We start from the raw sequence: 16542 nt of genomic DNA, 5'->3' as shown, positions 1-16542 counted from the left end.
CCTAGCCTAAACCCTCGCCGTTTCTTCTCCAGTTCTCTCCGGTTCTCCACCATCGGCCGTCAGACCGCCACCGCCGCCACCACCGCCTCAGATGGCCGAGCCACCGCAGCAGCCATCATCGGGCCCCACCACTCCGCCGCAGGAAGACAACCAAAGCGCTAAGACAAATAGCAAGAAGAACCGCGGCACGAAGAAATCGAAGCGAGCCAGCGCCTCCTCGTTGGGCTCCAGCACCATGGCTGAGGACCCGTTCTTCGTCCTCGCCGGCGGCAAGGAAGGAGGTAATGAACAGCAGAGCTAATCTTCTCGGAGCTGTCGTTTTTGCTAGGTTTCTCTGTTTGGTAACTGACGTGGCCAATTGGGGGGTTGGGCGCAGGGTTCCTGGAGTTGGAAGAGATTGACGAGGCGGACTTCAGGATTGTAGGGGGAGACGTGAAGGACGTGGGAGCAGATGAGGGGAAGGCGGGCAAGAACGATGGGAAGAAGAAGAAGAAGAAGAAGAAGAAGCGGAAGCGTGGGGATGATGACCAGAAGAAGAGGAATGCGGATGATGACGAGGGCTTGAGTGGCGATGACGATTCGGTAGTTGAGAATGAGCAGGAGGGGGAGAAGGAGAAGAAGACGACGAAGAGAAAGAGGAACATGAAGAAGAGGAAGGTGAAGGATAGTGAGAAGAGTGGGGAGGGCAATGAGGAAGTCGCCGACGACAATGCAGAAGGTGATTATACTTCCAGATAGTTGTTTTGAGGCATTGAGACTTGTGAAATGTCGCAGAGCTATTTATTCTGCTTTGATATGTAGTATCTAGCGTTGCAAAGTTGATCTGATCAGCAACATGAGTTCATTTGAGTTTTTTTTCACCCTGCAGACATGCAAGATGAAAATGAGAATATGGAACAAGATAAGGATGATGAGCTTATTTTGGGCGAGGATGATGTTTTTGCATGGCACGAACTTAGGCTTCACCCTCTGCTAGTCAAGGCAATGCGCAGGCTTGGATTCAAAGAGCCAACTCCTATACAAAAGTCTTGCTTTCCTGCAGCAGCTCATCAAGGCAAGGTTTGTCAAATTGTTCATTGGCAGAACATTGGCCAACATTCGTTTTTTGAATAATGCAATAACTAATTTCAGCATTGTTAGCTAATTAGTTCGTTGCTGCTATTTAGCTTGATAGCCTATTTTGCGGACACAAAATTTGAACATTTTTGTATGTTTTTGGCTTCAATGTATCATATAAAAGCTGTACTCTGTTAACTGACTGGAAATTTTGGTCCCGCAAGTTTAATAATCATCAGCTCTAAACCATAAAGTCTTCTAACTTTGTTGAGATTTGCTTTGCAACAGGATGTTATTGGTGCAGCAGAGACAGGTTCTGGGAAGACACTTGCTTTTGGCCTCCCCATTTTGCAACGTCTCCTTGAGGAGCGAGAAAAGGCTGCAAGATTACACCAGGATGATGAAAAAATGGAGGAAAGTTCTCGAGGAAGCCCTCTTCGTGCTCTTATTTTGACACCCACCAGGGAGCTTGCAAAACAGGTAAAGGAATTACCTCAAATAGTTCAACTTCAATCTACACATCAATTGGGCCTGCCAATTCTGATGCCCTTAATTTCTTGATTTTAATCGAACCCAGCTCTTCACTTGGTCGCCAAATTGAAATATTTGCCATTATTGGTCCTAGATGATCTTCTGAAAAAAGCTGTCACCTAATTATCATGTTAAGATAAGATAGCAAGTTAGCATGTGCCATGCACATCTCACAATTCTTTATATACAGGTATGCGATCATCTAAAAGATGCAGCCAAGTTCTTAGGAATCCATGTTGTTCCTATTGTTGGTGGTCTATCAATGGAAAAGCAAGAACGGCTTTTGAAAAAGAAGCCTGAAATTGTTGTTGGAACTCCCGGAAGATTGTGGGAGCTCATGTCGATGAACAATCAACACCTAGTTGAGGTTAGTAGTATGGATTAACTTCTCGGTATGCATGCTAGCAATTCAAACATGACATGCAATGGTGTTTCCTCCCTTTTCTGCTCTATATGATGTATTTATTCATGGTGATCTTGAGCTCCTCTTTTGGATATGCATTGCTTTGATCACTGACTGATTCAGATTTTTATTTTCTTTTTGCACAAACAACAAACTAATAGCCACATGTTATTTTCAGTATAGAACCAACTTCCTTGTGTGGTCTGCGATCTCTGATTGAACATGAACGTTTCCTCGCTGCTTGTATCGAGTATTTAACATCGCAGCAAAGTCCCATATTTTGAAAGAGAATACAGCAGAGCGCATTATTCTATGTAGAATTTTTTTAATCTTGTACTGATTTAGTTGTCATTTTGTGGTTATCTATGTTGACACGGTTTTCTCACAATTGCTTTTCTTATGACCCAGCTGCATTCGTTGTCATTCTTTGTGTTGGATGAGGCTGATAGAATGATCGAACGAGGCCATTTTCATGAATTACAATCTATCATTGAGATGCTCCCGCTGACTAATGGTTCTGATGAACAAGCTGCAAGAACAATGCCAAACTGTGAGACTGTGCCAATCTTGCAAATAAAGAAGAGGCAAACCTTTGTGTTCTCAGCCACACTTGCACTTTCATCTAATTTCCGAAAGAAGCTGAAGCGTGGCCTATCTACTTCAAAGGCATCAACCGATGATGTGAGCTCTATTGAAGCACTGTCAAAGCAGGCTGGAATGAAACCAAATGCAGAAATAGTTGATCTGACAAAGGCTTCAATCTTGCCTGAGAAGCTTGAAGAATCTTTTATCGAGTATGCCTTGTTTCATACAAACTCCTTTATATATAATTGGCACTTTTTCTCTTTTACTTTCCATGCAAAAGCTATAGTTGCCAGTTTTACATATTGACAAATTATTTTGTTTGTGATTTACAGGTGCAGTGAAGAGGATAAGGATGCCTATCTGTATTATATACTGAGTGTTCATGGGCAAGGTCGCACAATAATATTTTGTACATCGATTGCTGCATTACGCCACATTTCCTCCATATTGCGCATTCTTGGAATTAATGTCTTGACAAACCATGCTCAAATGCAACAAAGGGCTCGCATGAAGGTGATTTACTTTTCTATTATATTCATATTTGATATTTGCTAAGCAGTGGAAATTGTCATCTAGCTTCCACAGAATCTGAATGTCTCATGATTAGTCTGGTTGCTTATTTGCACAATTTATCTTCCCAAACTTAATCTTATTAGAGTACGTTCATGTAACTGACCTTCACTTTCAAGAAAATTATGCCTTCCTTAATTGTAGGAGACGTTTTCTGTCGTTTTCGGATCTCAGTATTTTATAGATGCCATACTAATTTCTTGTTCCTGATGCACACTTGACTGCTTGCCCTGCCATTTCCTTCTTGCTTTGCTTTTCATGAAAGAGAAAACATTGATTAATTTGTTGCCTTCAATTAGGCTGTGGATCGTTTCCGTGGAAGTGGGAATTCCATTTTGGTCGCAACTGATGGTTTTGCAAGGGGTATGGATTTTGATGATGTGCGAACAGTTATCCACTATCAGTTGCCACATTCAACTGATGTAGGTGTTGTTGTTGTTTTATTTCTTGAACCTACACTTCTCTCTGATATATGTGCTATGAGGGACCAAGAAAACTTATTAGAGTTTTTTAAATTCCCTTTTTCCTTCCCCTAGGTTTATATCCATAGAAGTGGAAGGACAGCACGCAAATCGTTGGCTGGCTGCAGCATTGCAATAATTTGTCCTGCTGACAAGTCGAAGTTTTACTCTCTTTGCAAGTCATTGTCAAAGGTAAATTTTCTTTCATATTGCTACTTTCTATTGCAGTAGTTTTCCTTAACTCATTATGCATCATGCTGTTTATTTTTTTTTTTGTTCTGTTGTCATCAAGCAGCGATCAACTACTGCTTGGCCCGAATTTAGTTTCCTTTGTATTCAACAGTCCATATTTCATGCTCTGTAAAGGCTACCGTGCTTACCTGGTGTTCAATGATTATCATGATGGCTTTTTGTGGATGCATGGCTCATCCTTAGATCATGTCAGTGTATCTTTTTCATTTTCGCTGATAACTCAGCTATTTCCTAACCATATTGAAAACATCACAGGAGAACCTCCAGCAATTTCCTGTAGATCATGCTTACATGCCTGAGGTAATGGATAGGCTCTCACTTGCTCGGCAGATTGACAAGATTGCGCGTAAAAGTTCACAGGCAAGCCCTCCTGTTTCCAAGCTTTCATTATTTTCTTTAATCATTTCTAATATGTATGAATTTATTGCTGATGTCAGATTAATTTTGAACTGTATTTGTTTGTATGCTCTAACTTTCCTCTGCCCATTTTAGGAAAATGCTAACAAATCCTGGCTTCAGAGGAATGCTGAATCCATGGGATTGCTATTGGAGACCAGTGACAGTGAAGAAGAACGTGTAAAAGGCCACAAGCAACGGAAGGCAACTTCTGCACATCTCCAAAAGCTTCAACAGGTTTGAGTACTTCAGAAGATTTTAATAGAATTATAAATTTTAGTGAAAATAAGCTATTTATAAATGTTCACGGTTTTAAAATGCTTCTCTGTCTATCTAGCCCGTGTTTCAGCACATTTTGCTTCGATTTGCAGGAATTGAGTGATCTTTTGAAACGCCCCTTGCAGCCAAAGACTTTCTCACGACGCTATTTGGCTGGGGTTAGTTCTCTGACAGAAAGCACAGTTTTATGTAAACGATAATGGTAACTTGAACTGACAATCTTCTCTTCACTTGCTCAGGCTGGTATTTCACCATTACTTCAGAAGCAACTAGAAGAGTTGGCCAAGAGAAATGTAAGCAACAAAAGCAGCAAGACTGAGAATAAAGGGTCTTGCCTTGTTGTTATTGGTCAGGATCGTGTCGAACCCTTACAAGCACTTCAGAATTCTGGGCAAGAGGTATGCTCAGCAGAGATTTCTCCAGGGATGCATGTTCCTTCTTTGTAGAGATTCATTCCTAAAAACAAAGGAACGTAGATACATAAGTTGTCCAACATATTTGCATATGGATGCTTGAAAAGAAGACTCCGTCTATTGTTATTTTTTGTTATTAGTGGCAAAAAAAAGGTTTGAGTTTTGTGGATGTAGTTCTTTTATTAGTTGCTCTTTTTGCATCTTTTACTGTTTCTATTCTTATATGATAGACATTTTTCACTTTCAGGTCTGTGTGAACTTAGACAAAGAAAAAGAAAAGCGAAGACTTGCTCAGAACTGGAAGCGGAAGAAGCATGAAGAAAAGAAACGTAAGCCTCTCATCCTGTCTTTATTTTTGCTTCACTTGCAGTCTGGCGTGGGCATTGGTTGTTGCGGATTTTCAATTTTTTCTAAAAGAAATGGATAGCTACCCTTGCAACTATTCTATTATAGCGATAAACCAAACTGTTAACACTGTACAAGGACGAACATGTCTCAAAAAATTGGGGTTTAGACTTGGGGCTGCATCTATTCATACTATGTTGGGTAACACATTTGTTTGGTTACATGTAAGCTGCATCTCATGCTAGTTTTGGATGGTGGTAGATAGGACATACCACTTTGTTAAGCTGCCTGTAATGTACAACTAGTATAAATAGCAACACTCTGACTTCTTTTTTTCAGGCACACGAGAGCAGAAGAGAAAGCAGAGGAGAAAAGCTAAGGGGACGGAGTAAGCAACAGGTGAGAGATGGGTCTGTTTGCGGAAAAGGACCTATTGTGGAATTCCCTTCGACGCCTGCGTTGATTTATTTGAGGAATGCACTCGTCAATGTCTTCACCATGGTACGTTGGGCGTGCCAAGTTATCACCAAGCCTTGAACAAGATCGCGAGGTGGATGATTGATGTTTTGCGGCTCAAGATAATTAGGTTACTAGTTTTCAAAAAGATAATTAGGTTACCCGCGACATGATTTGTGTAACATGTGCACGTTTTGTCATACTCCATGTTCAAATCTGCTACAAGTTTATACATCTTTTCATCATTTGTCATATTTTTTCTCCTGGTGATAGTAGTGCTGGTGCCTGGTGGATGCAAGTATCAAGGAAAAACAGCAGTCTAGGTTTACTTCTCTAATCTCTAGTGTCCGGTAGCAACTGATTCTAGCATGGTTTTGCGCGAAGACTCGGGGAGGGCCCGAACAACTCCGAATTCATCTCGCGGAGCTTGATTTGCCGCTCGATGAATCAGAAACTCGGAAATGGACAGGAACACCGTTCTCACGCGCATGAAATCTGATTGAAAACAGCTCGTGAAAATAGCCGGCTATTAAGTAGAGGTGAGCTGCATTTGTGTCTGAATCTGGATTATCATAACAGAACAGAAGAACATTTGGCCCAATAGCGAATGACGAGCAAGTGCAACAAAAAGAACAACTGCAAATCGATTAGAAAGATCATGGCCGCAGAAGTTTTTGCAGCGCAACATCTGGAGTTCTGGACCGCTGGAAACTGACTGGTGGAAACAAACGTTTTCGCCGGCTAATGTTTAGGAATTACGTTATTAGAAAGTTCTATTTGCAACGGAGATTATATACAGATACAGATATGATGCTAGATTGTATAGCACTACTTGTAAGGCATGGACACGAAGGAGCTATACTTGCAGGAATTACGGACCGAGTTTCCAAAGCTCTGAAACTGTGCGGCCATTGTCTGGTGGTTGACGACACAGCCTCGCAGTTCGAGTTTGAGAACGCGCCGTGACACCGTTACGTGTCCGTTCCGAATCCTAGTGCATGATGGCACATCACCACCGCTCCCTCCATATTAATTACTACGCTGTGCCGCCGCGTGCGGTTGGCAAATACCCTGTCGCGCGCGCTCCCAGTCCGTCGATTTTGCCCAGCTAGCTGACTTGCCAATCGCCGAGGTACGATGACCGCACCGGAGGTGGCGGTGGACGGCGTCGACTGGAGCTTCGGCGACTCGACGCTCCTCTACGACCCCAAGTTCCTCTTCCCGCCGGACGATCTCCTCGCGCTCGCCCGCGAGCACGCCCGCTGCCCCGGCCTCGTGCACCGTGAGCTCCGCCGCGACATGGACCGCGAGGCCGTCGCGCGCTTGTTCGGCCTTGAGGGCGTCGGCGTCGGCCGCAGCGGAGGCTCTACTTCCACCGCGGGGTCCGCAGCGGACGGTGGGGGCGGCGGCGACAGCGGAGATTCTACTTCCGCCGCGGGGTTAGCAGCGGACGGTGGGACGGAGGGCGCCGCCGCCCGGTCGGACCAGGAGCCTGCAGGATACTTCGTGGTGGAGGAGTCGGATGAGCTCGAGTACGTCCTGGTCGGCACGGCCGACGAGGTCGAGCGCGAGCGGCGGCGGGAGGAAGGCGCGGAGGCGGCACTCGAGGCCGGATTGAACGACCGGGTCCCGGAGCTCTTGGAGGAGGCCGAATCCGAGGTGGCTGCCCGTAAGGCTAGAGTGGACGAGTACACCCGGAGCCGGCGAGCCGTCATGGCCGGCGTGGTGACGTCGCGGCCGCGGGCAGAAGGAGACGCGACGCCAATTTTTGCAGAAATCTCCCTAATGTAGATATTTTATTTTACACATTGCTCCCTAATTTGGAGGATATTTTCACAACAACCCCTAGACTGGATCGCGATTAATAATCACGATCCGATTATTTATATAGAGCCCCTTGATTGCGATTAGATATTTTCATATAGATTCCTAAGGATCACGATCATTTGCTAAAAGGCCCCTATATTGCAGAACATCGGAGAGAAATGCCCGTTGATTTGAGAAGTAGGGGATTGCCTACTTTCTTCTGCTGCTGACACAGAAAAATGCATTTTGGGTAGGATGATTTGGCTGAAATAGTGATTTGGACTGATCTTTCTTCACAGCGGCCGGAATGGCAGCTCCCATGTGCTGAGTAAAGTGAGATGCACAGTGTTTATGAAACTTGGAAGCACTATGCACATTTAGATCATGCTTCATGTCGGGCGTTGTAGGATTCTCTGGTAAGAACGGTGCCCCGGTAAATGCTGATGGCGACAGTGTAGGATGTTCTTTAGATCTTCTTACTGGAATGATCCCATACTAGCTCAGTCCTCGGTCCCATACCTCTATGGTCTCTTTTATCAAAATTCTTCATCCTGTATTAGCATTTTTAATAATATGTTACTTTTTCCTAATTTCATATTCTGAACGTTTCAGTTCTTGACCACTGTCTTGTGTGTGTTTCAGACAAGATTCCACTCGGATTCAGACAGTTTCTTTCTTCTGTTGAAAATGCAGATTCCACTCGGATTCAGACATTTGACATATCCTTATGCCCTCAATATCTTTATGCCCCAGCTCTGCCACTACCGTGAGACGGTGAGAGCAATCTAGTTCTGGGCTCTGGCCCATGGGAGCTGGCATTCCAGCTTCTGCTTCAGTGACATCAAGTAGTATGGGTCGATACTGAAGAGATGGACCTAAAGAACAAACATGTAACTATGTATCTGAGTGGATCAACCCAAGAATTTACAGCCAGCATTGTCAAGGTTAATGGCGACACAATCTCCACATATCGCCTCTGCATGAGAGGGACCGGTCAGAGCGCAGCTGGTGACAAAACATGAAGCAAGCAGCAAATGCAGCACCTGATTAGCAGATACAGTCGATGATCTATTCTACATGCCTGGAATCTATGGAAGGAGAGATGCCGCAGGGTTTTGGAGAAGCAGGCCCTGTCACATGAGCAGCTGGTTACCATTACAAGTGTGACATCATGGCATTCATGGAAGCGCACACAAATCAGGAACCAACAGGTTGAAGATGGAGGAGTTCCCCTTGCCGGCAGGTGCAAGCTCGGGGGAGTATAGTTATCTAAAATGTAAATACGTGATGTATATTTGGATCGGTGGCACGATCTCTAGTTTGCAAGATCTAGTATGTCTTGCGTCCTGACTGAAGAATAAGGGAAACCATTTTGGCAAAACTGTACATGAATGGCAGCTCACCCCTCTGTCCTCATCAAGTTTCAGAGTAGTGCCTTCCAATGTGAATTGAGCACTGCATCACCCCCATCTTTGATTTGTCTGTGAATCTGGTTGTGCTTGTGCTGTGCTGGCCAGTGGCCATGCTACTGTTAAGCCTTAATCTGAAGAATTTCAGCTGCTTCTTACATGCATGGAGCATTCGATGGTGGGGGAACGGGAGCCGCCGGCCGCTGCATTGCATCTGAGCGCGCGAAGCGGCGCCGACGGAACCGGTGAGAGCGGCGCGGCGCGTCCGTGCGTGGTTCTCGGCCAGCACCGCCGCTCCAGCCGCTGTGCCTGCCTCGGGCCTCGGCCATCGCGTAGTTCATCGCGTTGGCGCGGAGTGCTCGGTTCGGTGACGGCAGAAGGAGCGCTCTGTTCGCCCTGCGGGAAGTGAAGAGGAGGCGGCCCGAGCAGCGAGGCTGGCGGGCTCGTCGGGGTCGGGGTTGGGTGGCCGGAGCCGCCATGGCGAGTGCGGCGGAGTCCGAGGGACCCAGCTTTTTGTTTCCACATCCATCGTGATTATTAATCGCGATCCAGTTGTTTGCCAATAACCTCCGGTTTGGATCGCGATTCATAATGGTGATTTGAATATTTATATAAAACCTCCTGGTATTTGCAGAAAACCCTCTAACTATTTGCAAATTAGTCCCCCATGTATGCCTTCTACCTTTCTACCATGGCTCCTGCGACAGCGACGGCCGACGGCCGCCTCGTTGCGGCGGATCCATGTGCTTCTGGCTCCTCTCCCCCTTCGTCGCCAGGTATTCCCTGCCGCGCTACCTCTCATACTCCATCTCCTTCCAGATGCTGCTGCTCTGCCGTCGAAGTGATTGGCTCGAATAAGGATCCTTGTCGCTGGGGGCGGTCGGCGGTGGAGGTGGCGATGGCATTGCAGCGGTCGTCGGGTCGTGGGCTCCTGCAACGCGTTAAAGTCTTGCCTCGAAATCAGTCTTCCTGTGCTGCTGTGCGGGTAAGTCCACTTCTGTTTCATGAATTTCTGCCAATTTGATTTATCCCACAAGTATGGAGGCTTCGCGTGGTAATATGCATCCAGCAACTTGTCAGCAGAAAGGAGGCCTGATTTGTGTCCAGAACTCCAGATGCATTTGCAGCGCTGATTGACTACTTGGTGACCGCATTTGCATTCCTGCTTGACAAACAGAAGTGATGCTTTGAGCCATGGATTGCCTAGCAAATTACTGTATCAGCTTGCTTACGATGCAGCAATCCATGGGTGTATTCATCAGCACCGGCACACTGCTCTGAGCTCTATGCATCTAAAGGACAGAGCCTTCTATCTATCCTTCTTCTTCTTGTTTTGAAAGGTTCTATCTCTCCTTCAGATAAGAGGCTGGTTGTTTCCCTTGTCTTAAATGCCTACTGCTTTATCTGTGCTTTTCTGAGCATGCCAACTGAAAATGAATGGATTGACTCATTGCTCATGGTACTCCACCTGGCACCAAGTCCATCCGCTGAGAAAGAGCTCAATTACGCAACACATCAACGCTTTACACACCGATGCCAAAGGAGAAGATTAATCGCTTGCAAGTTATCTGATTTGTTTTTTTGGTAGCAAATGAAATTAAGTTGCAACTAATTGCTTGTGCTTTTTACTCTGAAACTTGTTGATGCTGAACTCTAATATTATCATTTCTTTTCTGAACATAAGAGTCACCTGTTGCTTTAGAATGGTGACTTATGTTCTGCTTGGTTGCCCTTGTCGATTCGCTTAACTAATTGAGTATGCTGGACCTTATGTCAGCATGTGTTCCTGTTGACTTGCAGGCATTCCAATTCCGGATAGATAGTCTTTTGTTTCCTCGTTTTGTGCCTACTATTATGTTATCTGTACTTTTTGTGTATGCCAAATGAATGTTATCTGTACTTTTTGTGTATGCCAAATGAAACCAAGTCATATGAACATGGCAGCATCTTCATCCCATGTTTAGAGCAAGCATCACGAGGATCCCTACTAAATGGTGCTTATTGAATTTTGTCAGGATGGAAAATGCATTCCATGCTGAGGGTAGCAGTATGGCTATGGCCAATATATATGGTTTCTTCCTCAAGACATGGCAGCTGTGAAGGTATCATTAGCATTGTGCCTCAGCCTGCTGTTCATGGCACTCCTCTTGGCTCCAAGTCCACCTGCAGATTGCAGACAAAGAGAGCTCAATTACACAAAATATCAAACACCTTACACGCCAATGTCAAAGAACAAGATTAATTGTTTCTAAAAAAAAGAACAAGACTAGTTGATTGCAAGCTATCTGTTCTTTTTCTGTAGCAAGTGAAATTAAGTTGCAACTACTGATGGTAACTGTTTTTCATTTTGCTTTCTTGGCAGGCTGTGGGAGGAAGGCGGCGGCAACTGGATTCTGCTCCTATTCAGTAGCCAGACATGCAACCAGCACTGCATCGGTAGGGCGCCACCAGAGGGAAGTGTGCCTTACTCATCTTCAGGTCCTGCTTCTTCTGCACCAAAGAATGCGAGTGAATGTTCTAGCACAACTGCAAAGCCTTCGCGCATTATACAAATCCATCCATTCCTCAGCTGAAAAGAAAGAGTCCGAGTTTGTGTACAAGAGTCATCTGCATTGTTCAGTGTAAGACGGGAGCGCTCTTGGCAACTGAACGGATACATGAACATGACCGCATCTTTGTCCCTTGTTGTACATTAGCTTTGTCCGAATTGCCATTCGGTGGAAGCAATTCTGAATTCTCTGAATTTCAGGAGACCTCCTAAGACTTGAACAGTGGAATGTGCTACTGAATTTTGCCAGGTTCCAGAAATGTGTAGATACCTTGCAAGCCCACGATCAACTGTATCGTCATAACCTGAACAAACTACCGGAATACTGGAATGTGCAACTGAATTTTGTCAGGTTTCAGGATTGCATAGATAGCATTGCATACCCGCGACCAACTGTACCGTCAAAATCTGATCGAACTATATTGATATGTAATTTTTCGTGCAAGATCTCTAATTTGTAAGGGTCATCTATGTCTCACGTCTGTATCAGACTGAAGAACAAACGAAACCAATCTGGCAGCTGCACATGAATGGCATTGCATTCATCAATTTCAGACTTCCAGTGGAGAGCACAGACACACAACATTGCATCACCCGATCTTTGCAGCGCTCCAGCATCTGCGCACGCAAAAAATCCATTGTGCTTCGGGTGCACAGCGTCGTAGTGCATGGCCGCCGACGCCACCGCCGACCGCCGCCGGCGTCCCCATTGTCCATCACCCTCGTCCCTATCTTTTTCTTCTCGCTTAGGTCTCGGGTGTCCACGATGGAGAAAGGAGCGCTCTGTCCGGCAGGCGAGGTGTGGCGAGGAGGCGGCCTGTGCACCGAGGCCAGTGGGCTCGTCGGGGCTGGGTGGCCAGCGCCGCCATGGCCAGCGCGGCGGGTTCGGTCCCGGTTTTTTAACAGATAACCCCCTCAAATGATCGAGATTAATAATCACGATCCAAATATTTACATTAAACCCCCTAGTTTGGATCGAGATTAATAATCGCGATCCGAATATTTACAATAAACCCCCTAGTTTGGATTTTCACAAAACCTCCTAACTATTTTCGAATTAGTCCCTCTTATGTGCATCCCACTTTTCTCCCAATCGCTCCGGCGATGGCGACGGCAATAGCGATGGCCTCCTTATTCCGGCAAATCGATGGACTTCCAGCTCCTCTCCCCCTTCGCTGCCGGGTATTTCTTCCTGCGTTCCCTCATGCTCCATCTCTCCCCAGATGCTGCTGCTCTGCCTTTGTCGGGTTGGGGTTGACATAGCATCCTTGCAGGCGGCGGCGGTCCGCCTGGCGGCGAAGGTGGGCACGACCTGAGGAGGCCGGCGGCAGAGGAGCACCTCGTCCACCCCGACACGCCGGGGTTCCTGGGGCACGTGGCCCGGAACCCGCGAGAGGGACTCGTCGAAGGAGCGCGGCGACGTCCCGGCGTCCGAGGAGCGAAGAGCTGGCCCTGGCCGCCCAGGTGGAGGACGCGGCCGTACGTGCGGATGAAGGAGAGGATGGCTACGCTGGCCTGGCAGGCTCCGGCGCGGCGTGGCGCGGCTGAGTTCGCAGCGAGGAGGTGCTCGGCGGTGTGCTGCAGATGCAGGCCGCCAACGCGGACGCGGCGCGCCGCGCCACGGTCGAGGCGTTCACCGCGTCCGTGCGCCGGGTACCGGGCCGCCGGCAGCTGAGTGGCGGTACAGCCCTGTTCTTATCAAGCAAAGCCGGCTTCGCTTCGCTCCAACGCAGTGCTTGATTCGGGCGATGCGAGCTCGATTTGAGGCACACAACTCGATTTCGTTGTCCGCGAGGAAGCAGCGACGAGCTCTTCATCCAGTGTTTCAGGTTTCAGGGTATTTGCCATGGCGCCATTGCAGCATCGCACCACTCGATCTTCTCAGCGCTCCAGCATCTGCGCGCGCAAGGACGCCATGGCGCCATCGCAGCGCAGCGCCTAGAGGTCCACGACCGCAGACGCCATTGCCGGCCGCCGCGGGCGCCCCCATCGGCCATCGCCCTCGTCTCCGACCTTTTTCTCCTCGTTTGGGTGTGGGGTGGTCCGCGATGGCGAACGGAGTGTTCTGTGATGTCTGGCCGGCGGGGTGCGGAGAGGAGGAGGCGTATTGAGCACTGAGGGTGACTTCATTTTCTACCTTCTAAATTTAGATCTTATCGAAGTATTAAATAAAGTCTAATTATAAAACTTTTTCACAGATGGATGCTAATTCACGAGACAAATTTAATGAGCTTAATTAATCCATAATTTGCCACAGTGATGCTACAGTAATCATCCGCTAATCATGGACTATTATACCTTATTAGATTCGTCTCGGAATTAGCCCTGGGGTTCTGCAATTAGTTTTATAATTAGATTTTATTTAATACTTCTAAATGACAAGATTTTCTTTGACAGGACCCCTCTAAATTTTACACCCCAGGAAACGAACACGCCCTGAGGCCGGCAGGAACGTCAAGAGTTGGTTGAGGAACTATGGACCAAATTCCCAAAAGCTCTGAAACTGTGCTACCATTGTCTGGGAGTTGAGTTGACACAGCCTCGCACTTGTAATCGAGCTTGAGTGTAATCTCAACTTTCCGGTCGAGTTTGTGGAGCCCCGCAGATCAAATTGCCAACGCGCCGTAACAACACGCACGTTTCCGTTCCGAGCAGGTGGCTCCTAGCTAGTTCGACACGGACGCCGTTCCGAATCCTAGTACACACGCAGATCACCACCGCTCCATATTACCACGCAGCACCATGCTGTCGTTGGCACGGCCCGGTTACGTAGCCAACCGCTTTCCGATAATCTCGCGCGCGGCCGGCTTGCAAATCGTCGAGCGCGCATGCGCAGGTGCGCACCGAGTCGAGCGACGATGACCGCCCCGGAGGTGACGGTGGACGGCGTCGACTGGGCGTTCGCCCCAGGAAACGCTTCCCGGTGGATGATCTCCTCGCGCTCGCCCGCGAGCACGCCGGCCGCAGCATGGACCCCGAGGCCATCGCGCGCTTGTTCGGCCTCGAGGGCGTCGGCGTCGGCGACAGCGGAGGTCGTTCCGGCTCCAGTTCCATCGCGGGGTCCGCGGCGGACGGTGGGACGACGGAGTGCGCCGCCGCCGGGTCGGTCCACGAGCCAACTGGGTACTTCATGGTGGAGTCGTCGGATGAGCTCGAGTACGTACTGGTGGGCACGGCCGACGAGGTCGAGCGCGAGCGGCAGCAGGAGGCCAGCGCCGAGGCGGCGCTCGAGGCCGGACTGAACGACCGCGTCCTCTCGGTCCTAGAGCTCTTGGAGGAGGCCGAAGTCGACGTCGCCGCCCGTAAAGCTAGAGCGCACGACGACCACCTCCGCTCGGTCGAAGAGCTCCTGGACGGCTTGCACTTGGACGAGGACGCCCCCATCACGGCTAGACAGAGCGACCTCGTCCGCGACCGTGACGCGGACCGGTTCTTGGAGGAGGAGGCCGCCGCTGATGCTGAATGGAACGTCGCCTTCCGTACAGACGAGCGGCGCTTTGCGTGCACCGACGACGAAGAAGCGGACCTTCGGAAGAAGTAGCCGGTGGCTGACGGCGGCGGCGGCGGCGGGTTCCCGATCGACGACAGCGAAATTTCGCCGATTTTGTTATTGTAGACTGCCTTCGTGATCAGCTGCTTTCTTGGTGACTTACGTGCTCGTGTTTTAATGTTATTTTTATTTTTCGATCGATCACACGCGAAAGATGGCTTTGGAAGGCCGCTGGACTGCACGCCACAGTTTAGATCATGGCTTATTGGGCTGCCTTCGATATCTTCCAGGCTGTGCAGCTGTGGATTTTTTTATAAAAAAATATTAATTTAAAAAGGACAAAATTAGGCATCCCAGATGACGGAGATAATTTGTAACTGAAAGCTTTAGGTCTCGATGAAATCTACAACCTCTTAACTGACTTTCTACGTTTGAATTTGAATGATGAAAAAAAATAGTTAGAACGTTCAGATCTAAAATGCTCCCCCTGTCCCCCCAGGCCCCATCCATCATCCCCAGTTGTATGCCATGGTGTGTGTGGGCATTCCGGAGTTCTTGTTCAGCCTACAACCCAGTGGGCCGTGAGCCTTGGGCTTTTCTACCTCACTTCTGTTCTGTTTTGTGAACTGAGGGGCAGAGTTCAATATCTCATTGTTGCAGTGGAGAAAACTGTCTGAAAATCGAAAGAGCTCGTCTTCGAATAACGTGCGATTCCGAAAGAACAAAAGAGCCAAGTTCAGTTTCCAAAAATTCAGCATTGTCTCTTGTCAGATGGAGTGAAAAGAAAGTGCAGCCGCGTCCTTCCCTCGGATGTTTCTTTCTCCTCGTTGCGATGAGGGCAAGAGATGAATCAATCAAGGGAATCGATGTACTGCCTTCCAGTTCAAAACTACTCTGTACGTAGCTGTAGCGTTTCCTTGGGACCTTGTGCCATTGACTCCCTTCGTACTGAGAGGTCATGGTCCAATCTCCAGCTATCTTTACGCACTGGCCATTGCTTTATGTGACAGTTTCAACTGCAGGAGATCTTGATTCTTGTCGCTCCATTTTATTCCATGCAATCTGTCGTGTTCACCGCTGTTCGGCAATTCCATTTGCAGTTCACAGCCATCAGCTGTACTTTAAGCCGGTCGGGGCTCCTCCGTTGCTCAACGTACTCGGGTTGTGAACCAAATGAGCAATGCAACTGAGATTTGCAGGAACCTCTTAATGCAGGCAATTGAACCAAAGTTGCCGCCTCTGCATTTTGGCATGCATGCAGTCTATGTTGGACCATCGCAGTCTTCTTAAGCATGGACCCGTCGAGAATTTTAGGCAAGATCTGTGCGCATCGAAGAGCATGGAATGGGAATTTAGAGATTTTTCTATTTTATCCTGGAGTATCCTTGTAGATTAGATTGCATTCTGGTCGGCATCGACTGCTCTCTCTAGCTCAGCCACTGTCGATCAGATCTTCTTGGGCCAGTTGGCATATGGATGACTGTTCAGCAGGTAGGGTCAGTGAAGTGCCGGTTAATCCACTGTCCAAATTGCAAGTGCAGT

The 16542-nt window shown here is 47.8% G+C and overlaps 2 protein-coding genes and 1 long non-coding RNA gene across 3 annotated transcripts; 2 read left to right on the top strand and 1 right to left on the bottom strand.

Moving 5' to 3' along the window:
* Positions 1-10: 10 nt before the first annotated feature.
* On the top strand, positions 11-5999 carry LOC112901449 (DEAD-box ATP-dependent RNA helicase 13). The gene is made up of 15 exons (XM_025970376.1): positions 11-281; positions 377-718; positions 869-1059; positions 1345-1536; positions 1778-1954; positions 2399-2784; positions 2908-3088; positions 3445-3567; positions 3682-3798; positions 4114-4218; positions 4351-4491; positions 4626-4691; positions 4773-4931; positions 5194-5275; positions 5631-5999. Exons 1-15 carry the CDS (start codon positions 92-94, stop codon positions 5681-5683), a joined length of 2505 nt encoding a protein of 834 aa, XP_025826161.1. The 5' UTR covers positions 11-91; the 3' UTR covers positions 5684-5999.
* Positions 6000-9675: 3676 nt separating this feature from the next.
* Positions 9676-11825, top strand: LOC112901715. Its single transcript, XR_003230340.1, has 3 exons — positions 9676-9947; positions 10978-11064; positions 11325-11825. It is a non-coding gene; the product is annotated as an uncharacterized LOC112901715 (long non-coding RNA).
* Positions 11826-14237: 2412 nt separating this feature from the next.
* LOC112900774 (uncharacterized protein DKFZp434B061-like) lies at positions 14238-15160 on the bottom strand. Its single transcript, XM_025969577.1, has one exon. It carries the CDS (start codon positions 14892-14894, stop codon positions 14238-14240), a length of 657 nt encoding a protein of 218 aa, XP_025825362.1. The 5' UTR covers positions 14895-15160.
* Positions 15161-16542: the final 1382 nt, after the last annotated feature.

The sequence above is a fragment of the Panicum hallii genome, chromosome 7 (assembly GCF_002211085.1).
Source record: "Panicum hallii strain FIL2 chromosome 7, PHallii_v3.1, whole genome shotgun sequence".
Taxonomy (NCBI): Eukaryota; Viridiplantae; Streptophyta; class Magnoliopsida; order Poales; family Poaceae; genus Panicum; species Panicum hallii.
The sequence above is the reverse complement of the archived record's forward strand: the minus strand, read 5'-3'. Positions and strand labels throughout refer to the sequence as shown.